General features: G+C 39.5%; 1 protein-coding gene across 1 annotated transcript; it reads left to right on the top strand.

The window, feature by feature from the left end:
* Positions 1 to 413: 413 nt before the first annotated feature.
* KERA (keratocan) lies at positions 414 to 6,587 on the top strand. Its single transcript, XM_021006415.1, has 2 exons — positions 414 to 1,299; positions 6,415 to 6,587. Exons 1-2 carry the CDS (start codon positions 414 to 416, stop codon positions 6,585 to 6,587), a joined length of 1,059 nt encoding a protein of 352 aa, XP_020862074.1.
* Positions 6,588 to 9,457: the final 2,870 nt, after the last annotated feature.

Raw genomic sequence — 9,457 nt, 5'->3', positions numbered from 1 at the left:
GGGCACTCAAAGACATCCTGAGATTATTTGGACCTGATTGGTCCCCTTCCCCAAGTTAGTTTTCCAAACTAGGGTTTACAGTGACCCGGTGATGAGCAGGAGAGGCAACATGAAGTCATAGGTAGGAACCTGACTCTAAGAAAAGTAAATCTGAGTTCAAATTCTTTCTATAGAACATTCTGGCTTTGTGACTGTGGAAAAGTCACTAAGTCACTCAGCGACCAGAGGTAACTTACTAAGACTATAATTTGTGCAGTAGGCAATGATGTGAATTGGTAGGGGAATCCCAAGACCTCATCAGGAGTTCCCTACACTGACAAAATCATGAATCTAGACAAAGAATAATGAGTTGAAGATGAAAATTGATAGTGAAATCTAGCTAATGGTTCCTTTCCCTTATTTCAGGGGGTCTGATGGCAGCCACAGTCTACTTCGTTGTCTTGGTTTTACTTGTAGCCAATACTGCGTGTACTCGAATCGCGAGGCAGATCTATGAGGTGACCCATCCGGATGACTGGACCGCACTCTCTTTTGATTGCCCTCCAGAATGTTTCTGCCCTCCCAGCTTCCCTAATGCTCTATATTGTGAAAACAGAGGCCTGAAGGAAATCCCCTCGATCCCTTCAAGAATATGGTATCTTTATCTGGAAAACAACCTGATCAAAACCATCCCCGAGAAGCCTTTTGTGAACGCCACCCAACTGCGATGGATAAATCTCAACAAAAATAAGATCACTAACTATGGGATTGAGCGAGGGGCCTTGAGCCAACTGAAGAAGCTGCTTTTCTTATTTCTGGAAGATAATGAGTTGGAGGAGGTGCCTGCCCCGCTTCCCAGAAGTTTAGAACAGTTGCAGTTAGCAAGGAACAAGGTCTCTAGGATTCCTCAAGGGACCTTCAGCAACTTGGAGAACCTGACCCTCCTTGATCTTCAGCATAACAAACTTTTTGACAATGCTTTCCAAAGAGACACCTTCAAAGGCCTGAAGAACCTCATTCAACTCAACATGGCCCAAAATGCCCTCAGGAACATGCCACCCCGGTTACCTGCCAATACAATGCAACTATTTTTGGACAACAATTCCATCGAGGGGATACCAGAAAATTATTTCAACGTGATCCCCAAGGTGGCTTTCCTGAGGCTCAATTATAATAAATTAACAGATGCAGGCCTCCCCACCAGTGGTTTTGATGTCTCTTCAATTCTAGATCTACAGCTGTCTCACAATAGACTCACCAAAGTTCCTCGAATCAGTGCTCATCTTGAGCATCTCCATCTCGATCATAACAGAATCAGAAGTAAGTGCAACTTAACTCACACACACATACACACACCTCTCTCTTCAGAGGTGGAGGTCTACAGGTGTGGAGCATTGCATGTAACTTTTTGGTTTTATTTTTATCTTTTTTTAAAAAATTATTGTTATAAGAGTCAGCTGTATGAGAGGGGAGAGGAAGAAAGATTCAGGGCAGGGGAAATATAGACAATCTAAAATTGAAAGGAGCCAATAATTATATATCTATATCTATATAAAATGTGTGTGTGTGTGTGTGTGTGTGTGTGTGTGTGTGTGAAGTAATCATCATGGAAACAGGGTTTGTTTTCATTGCTCTTTGAAGAAAATTTCTGGATCTGGTTCCTAAGTGCCCACCATATTTTCTTGAACTTATACCTATGCAGATTCACTGTATTTAACTGCTCATTTAAGAGATATTTTTATGACCAATCAATTTCTAATATCAGAACTGGAATTTGAAGAGTCAACTCCTATAAACTAACAAAGGGGAAGCCTTCTCCTTTGGGAAAGTAGACTATCTACCATATTGGTCCCAATTTGAATGCTTCTTCAGGCTAGATAGATCCCTATTGACGGATGTGGCTCAGGCAGAGACAGTAATATGAATAAGTATGAGGGTAATTTTCTAAATTGTGTAATTGTAGAATTAAAAGTTGTTGCTGGCAAATCAATTTTTAACTTTGTTTTCCCAGAATCTTAGCATTCCAAACCAATTCCACTAAACAAGAATTTGCTAAGCACTGGGCATTGTGTTGGGCAGTTAGGTGGCACAATGTATAGGGCTCCAGGCCTGGAGTTAGGAAGACTCAATTCATCTTTCTGAGTTCAGATCTGGCCTTAGATACTTACCAGCTGTGTGACCCTGGGCAATTCATTTAACCTGTTTGCCTTAGTTTGCTCATCTGTAAAATGAGCTGGAGAAGGAAGTAGTGAATCACTGCAGTATCTTTGACAGGAAAATCCCAAACAGGGTCACAAAGAGTTAGACATGACTGAAAAACAACTGAATAATAATATAACTAGGTATTGTGCTAAGTACATGCTAGAGATAAAAATACAAAAAAAAATAATTATCATCTGCTTTCAAGGAGTTCACAGATGATTGGTGAGGAACTCTCTCTATATACTAGAGAGACAAGTAGACAAAATATATAGACAGATGGAGAGAGAGAGAGGGAGAGAGAGACAGAGACTGAGACAGAGACAGAGACAAAGACAGAGACAGAGAGACAAAGACAGAGAGAGACAGAGACAGAGAATCTAGAGCACTCAATAAATAGTTCTTGACTTTGAGGACACCAGGGAATTCCCCCTACTGCCTCCTGAAATTCTACAGTTAGAGATTCATTTCCTTGACTTAAAGCATCTCCTATTTTACCAAGTCTTAGGGATCATAGTATCATAAATTTAGAACTGGTAAGAATCTTAGAGGTTATCAAGTTCAGTCCCCTCATTTTATAGATGATAGAAATGAGACCCAGAGAGGTGAACTTGCTTAGGGGTCACATAGCTAGTAAATGTCTGAGTAGGATTTGATCCCAGGTCTTTCTGCTTCTAAGTCCAGGACATAACCACCTACATTACTCTGCCTGTCAGTGAATCAAAGACATTCTTTTTTCTTAACTTAAAAAAAAATGTTTAATTTTGTTTCCTTTTTTTCCCTGAAGGGAGAAAGGTCATGGTCAAAATATAAAATTATAAGGATGTTCTGAGAAACTGACCAAGAAGGTATGCTGTTGGGTAAGCAATATAGGGAACAAGGATGCTAAAAGCTCTGAAGACAAATTCCTTTACCTTCATAATCCTGCAATGGGCCAGTTCTGGCCCTGCATGTATTGAGGGCAGTAATTTCATTACCTAGTTAAGCTGCATTCCTATATAACCTCTGTTAAGGGCATAAGTAAAGCAAAAGCAGGGAATGGGGACAGGGGTGTAGACTGAGAGGATTTATATGCCTTCTATACTTTGAGAGAATATAGCCTATCTTCTGGAGTCACAGCTGGATTTATGTGTGTGTGTGTGTGTGTGTGTGTGTGGTGTGTGTGTGTGTGTGTGTGTGTATATATATATATATATTTAAATTAGAAGGTTAATCTATCAGAGGGCTACATCCTGTGTGTAACGATAACATAAAAATCATAATAAATTAATAATAAAAACAACAGATGACACTTAGATTCCCATTTTGGGTTTGTAAAATGCTTCACATTTCAATGATCTTTTAATAACCCTATGGGGTTGGTAAGTAGGTAGGTCAGCAGCATTATCAATAGTTAACTGTCTTTGGACCTTGACAGAATCTAAGCAGGCAGTCCTTTATTGATTTTTTTGAGGCACTTAGGGTTAAGTGACTTATCCAAGGTCATATATAGCTAGTAAGTGTTTGATGCTAAATTTGAACTCAGGTCCTCCTGCCTCCGGAGCTGGTGGTCTATCAACTCTGCCACCTCGCTGCATCCCCTGAATTGAAATCTAATACCGAATACCATAGTTGCTGCAGAAAATCTCAGAATTTCTAAGTTAAGGAGGATGTAGGAGTTATTCTGGGGAATCCAGGGATACAGGGGAGGGGAGGAGGAAGGGAATTTTAAGGATGTGGGATAACCTAAGCAAAAGAATGTAGGCAAGAAGAGTTGGAGTGTCTTTCCCTAGCTAGAGTTAGTGATCAAAATTACATTTCTGTTTTTTAATTAGGTAAAATTAAGGTTCAGAGATGTTAGGTGATTTCCTCAAGGTTGCACAGGTTTGCAAATGCTAGAACCGGACCCAAAACCCAAGTCTTCTGACTTCAAGTACGTTTTTTTTTTCCATGAAATGATTTAGCATTTTGAGTCGGGTTTTGTTTGAGGCTAGGAAATGGACTTTCCCATAGACTCAAACCTTTGGGTTTTGTTCAGTTGGTGGAACCATTCTTTGTCCTGTCTTTGGTAAGACTGGAAATGTTTGCTTAAGTACTCATTCAGCGTAGCCATTGATCTAAGAAATTTCCATATTTCCTTCCATCCTAAATTTCACAGAAAACTGAAGAAATATTTGTGTAAAGAGTCATTCCAATTTAATTTCTGGCAAGAGTAAGATTTTCAATTAAAAATATTAAGATGGGGTCAGCTAGGTGGCGCAGTGGATAGAGCACTAGCCCTAGAATCAGGAGGACCTGAGTACAAATCCGCCCTCAGACACATAACACTTACTAGCTGTGTGACCCTGGGGAAGTCACTTAACCCCATTGCCCCCCCAAAAAAAATTTTAAAAAATTATTAAAATGATGGGATTCAGGATTTTCTTGATTTTTTTCATGATAACTTAATTAAAGATATTGATTAAAGGGAATATTAGTAAAATCCTACTGATTTGAGTGTATGCATATTTGTAAGGTAATCTTCTTGGGGCAGTGTGGAATCATGGTTAGAGAACTGGGCTTGAAGTAGGGGCCTGGGATTAACTTTTTACTGCTCTAAGTGACTCTCTAAGATTAGAAGGTACCAGTCTACATTGGCAAAGAGAGTTCCCATTGGCAATGACATCACACTCCCCTTCCTAATCTTTCACCATTTTCTCCTCAACTAGCCTGACTTTGTAACTCTCTACTACTCATTCATTCATTCATTCATTCATTCACCAAATACTTCTTGAGAAGCAGTAGAGTACAGTGGATAAAGGACTGACCTTGGTTTTGGGAAGGACCAAGGGAAGCTCTGTCAATGGCACATAAAAGCTGTGTGTATAACTTCTCAGTCTCATTTTTCTCATCTGTAAAATGGGACAAAATAGGACTTATATTACCCACCTCCCAGGTAAGTGAATGGCTTTTTAAAACAAAATTATGTGAGTGAAATGAATTATAAATCATAAAGCTATAATTAAATGTTAATTATGATGGTCACCAACTTGACTTACATAGAAGAAAGAATTGTAAAAGATGGGAACCAAGACTTTTTTGCTAGTGATTTGTTCCTTCATTGAAGATGTATCTATTCTGAGGCCTCCTTGTGACATTCAAAGAACTCTGGGTTCTAGAAGGTTCCAGTGGAGGAAACTTCTTGGTTTTATTAAACTAAAAAGAGGTTTTGAGTAATGCCCTGGCCCTAGGATTTTAGATTTGGAACTAGAAGAGACTTTGGAAGTCCTTTGGTCCACACATCCATTTTACAGATGAGGAAACTGAGGCCCAGGAAGATTAAGTTGCTGAATGGCAAACTGAGTCATAGCTTCTTAAATTGAGAGAAGAGATCTCAGAGGTCCTTTAGTCTGCACCCTTTTTTGATGAATGGAGAAAGTCAGGACCAAAAACATCAAATGAATTGTCCAACATCAAACAGAAAGTAAAAGCAAGATTTGAGTCCAAATCCTCTGGCTCCAAAGACTGTTATTTTTTTGTATTGTGTCTCATTCATGGGATATGTGCTGATTGCTTCAGGACCAATTTAGCTAAGTTAGGAGAAGCTTATCACCAGAAATCTATACATGAAGGTTATGAAGGGTTTTATTTTGTTGTTATTATTCAGTTGTATCCGACTCTTTGTGACCCTGTTTGGGGTTTTCTTGCCAAAGATCCTGGAGCTGTTTTCCATTTCTTTCTCCAGCTCACTTTCCAGATGAGGAAACTGAGGCAAACAGGGTGAAGTGATTTGCCCAGGTCACACAGCTAGTGAGTGTCTGAGGCCACATTTGAACTAAGGTCTGCCTGACTCCAGGCCTGTTCCTCTACACACGACATGACCTTATGCTTTATATAATCTAGAACAGGAATTTTTAATCTTTTTGTGTGTGTGTGTGTGTGTGTGTCCTGGATCCCATGGGCTGTCTGGTTAAAAGCTTATGGAATGCTTCCAAGAATAACATTTCTAAATGCATAAAATGAATACATATGATACCAAAGGAAACCAATTATACTGAAACCCAGCTATCCAAATATTGTAAACGGGTTCACAGATCCCAAATTAAGAACCTTTGACCTAGAATAAGTGTCCTAAAGCCATCTGGATGGTTATCTTGTATTTTTGGAGAAAAGTGTTCTCTGTGTGTGTGTGTGTGTGTGTGTGTGTGTGTGTGTGTATGGCACACGTGTGTTATGGAATCCAAGACAAGAGTGCTCATACTGTTCTTACCTATACAGGTGTTAATGGTTCAGTGATGTGTCCAGCCACCCCCGTTGTGGCAGGAATGCGGGATTCCTTCAGTGATGGACCCCGCCTCCGCTACCTCCGCCTGGATGGAAATGAGATTAAGCCCCCAATCCCAATGGATTTAATGGTCTGCTTCAGGCTCCTTCAGTATGTTGTCATTTAAAGCACCCTCCTCTCCTCACCCCCACCCCCAGCCATCCTGGGATGGGGTTTACAGAGTCAATAGTCTAGTATAAAGTTTATTACACTTCATAGGTAGAGACTGATATCCCTTTCATCTTTTCAATTCTTCTACCAACTATCTATTTTTATTGTTTTGTTTTCTTTGCTTTTGATTTACAAAGTTTAGTGGTGTATAGTTGGTTTTTTTAAATGGGAAAAAAAAAACCACAAGTACCACAATACCTGCCGTGTCGCTTTACTTTGTTTTATTTTTAATTTATAAAGCAGATGGAGTTGTTATGATCATCTCTATGCTCTAAAATAATATGCCCTTTGCCTTTTCTCTTTTCCTGTGATATTAATTATCTTCCGGCACCTACAATTAAATTGCTGATTGAGAAAAGGAAGGCTATATGTATATGTGCATGCTAATATTCATATTTGAAAAAGGATATTTATGCCTGGATTAAGAAGGGTGAGGGAATGGTGGGAGAATGAATAAAAAAAGAGAATTGGAAGAGAAATAATAGCTTCTTTGTATTAAACATATGCTGAAAAGTTACTGGTGAACGTGTTTTGTATCTCACTGTGAAGTCATTTGGCTTCAAAATGATCTAGCATGGAAGGGTTAGAAAATTGGATAAAAATGTCATAAGATCATAGATTTAGAGTTGGAAGGGATCTCAGAGGCCAGATAATCTAACTCCTTCATTTTAAAAATGAGTAAACTGAGGCTTAGAAAAGTTGAGGGGATTTACCCAGGTTAGACAGGTTGTAAACGTAAGAGTCAGGATTTGAAACAAGATTTGATTCCAAATGCAATGCATGGTCTTTCCACCTAACAATCCTGCCTGACATAGCATAACATTCCATATTGTCACTCTTATTAAAAATACTTAAAAGCCAGGAGACATCACGGTACACTACCAAGACTGTTGGATTTGGAGTCAGAAAAAGGAAAGAGAACAAACATTAATTAAGTGCCTGCTATGTGCCAGGTACCTTCCAAATATCATTGAACCTATTAGGTTCATTCTTAGATCTGCTTCTGACCACAAATGCGACTTTGGACGTGTGATTTAAATTTCCTGGGCTTCAGTTTCCTTGTCTGTGAGATATAGGAGTAATTAAGAGGTCCTAGATTGATGATCATGTGATCTGTGGCTCAACTGATGTATTTGCTTTACAAACACAGATCGAGACCCTCCAGTGCCTTAGCAGACCATCTTCATGTGTTTTTGATGAAAAAAAAAAGGAAACAAGGAAGGAAGGGAGGAAGGAAAGAAAGGAGGGAGGAAGGAAGGGAGGGGGGGGAGGAGGGAGGGAGGGAGGAAGGGAGGAAGGGAAGGAAGGGAGGAAGGAAGGAAGGAAGGAAGGAAGGAAGGAAGGAAGGAAGGAAGGAAGGAAGGAAGGAAGGAAGGAAGGAAGGAAGGAAAGAAAAAGAAAGAAAGAAAGAAAGAAAGAAAGAAAAAGAAAGAAAGAAAGAAAGAAAGAAAGAAAGAAAGAAAGAAAGAAAGAAAGAAAGAAAGAAAGAAAGACATGAGGGAGGAAGGGAGAGGGGGAGGGAGGAAGGGAAGGAAGGAAGGAAGGAAGGAAGGAAGGAAGGAAGGAAGGAAGGAAGGAAGGAAGGAAGGAAGAAAAATCTTATAACACTGTAGAGGTTATTTTCTATCAGAAATTTATCAGTTTTGATAGGAACTGACAGAGCTTTTAGTAAATTAGCATAACCTTTGGAGAATCATTGATTTGGTGCTATAAGGACCTTAGGCACCATAAAATTCAATTCTAGCATTTTACAGATGAGGAAACTGAGCCCAAGAGAACAGAAGTGATGTATATCCAAGGTCACACACACAGGGAGGAGCAGAGTTAAGGTTGTTGATTCCAAACCCAGAATTCATTCCATTCCCCTGAGGTGCCAGGAATACAAAACATATCTTGTAGCAAAGGAATATGGCTTTAGTGATAAGATTATACAACATAATTAAGGCAATATTGACGTAATCTAGGTTAAAATGACTCCCTATAACCTATTTATAACCTATTAAAATATAAGCTCATCAGTCTGGAAGGCACCTCAGAGGCCTTTTGGCTTAACTCCTTTACCTGGAAGGGGACCAAGCGTCAAAGGGAAGAAGTAGACCCAAGCCCTCTGTCTGCAGGACTCTTTCCACTGCACTGTGATATAAAGGCAAGAAGCCCCGTTGCCATGTTCCTCCTTCCCTGCCTCTTATGGCCTGTCCTCTCCCCTCTACTGGTCTAACTGCTCACATAGCCAGACTGTCATCTAGGCCACCACCTCCTAAAATGAATTTGCTTCAGGTTCAAGAATTCTTCATTATGACTTTAGCTCCCTGTAATTGATTTATATCATACATGGTTGCAGAGAATGTTCTCTTTAGAATCAGATGCCTCTATCTAACCACTCACAACCTGTGTGACATTGGCTAAGTCGCAACCTCTGGTCCTCAGTTTTCTCATCTTTAAAATGAGGGGGTAGCCCAGAGCAGCAGTTCTCATATCTTTTTGGCCTTAAGACCCCTTTACATTCTTAAAAATTATTGAGGGCCACATGAAGAGCTTTTGTTTATGTGGGTTCTATCCAGAGGCGGAGTTAGCTTGTGAGATCCAATTGTTAAATTTTCAGCATGAGTATTTACAGCTCAGAAAGCATCAACCTTTACATATCAGGGTTTGAATTACTGTTTTGTTGATTGTTTAGCCTGAAGAAAGTGATGGAGAAAATGTGAATTATGCAGATTAAATTTTAGAATATGTCATTGATTTTTTTTTCAGAGAGTCGCCTGTCAAACATTTACCAGCAAACCCCTCTTACATCTATTGAGATTCATCATTTTATAAGTCATGAAA

This window comes from Phascolarctos cinereus, unplaced genomic scaffold, assembly GCF_003287225.1.
Source record: "Phascolarctos cinereus isolate Bilbo 61053 unplaced genomic scaffold, phaCin_HiC Scaffold_1;HRSCAF=81, whole genome shotgun sequence".
Taxonomy (NCBI): Eukaryota; Metazoa; Chordata; class Mammalia; order Diprotodontia; family Phascolarctidae; genus Phascolarctos; species Phascolarctos cinereus.
Note: the sequence above shows the minus strand (reverse complement) of the source record. Positions and strands in the feature narration are given on the sequence as shown.

What these genes read in the sequence shown, in the direction of transcription:
- KERA (XM_021006415.1), top strand. Translation starts at nt 414, where the DNA reads ATGGCAGCCACAGTCTACTTCGTTGTCTTGGTTTTACTTGTAGCCAAT. An exon ending in CGATCATAACAGAATCAGAA is followed by an intron (nt 1,300 to 6,414) that starts GTAAGTGCAACT and finishes TTACCTATACAG; the next exon opens with GTGTTAATGGTTCAGTGATG.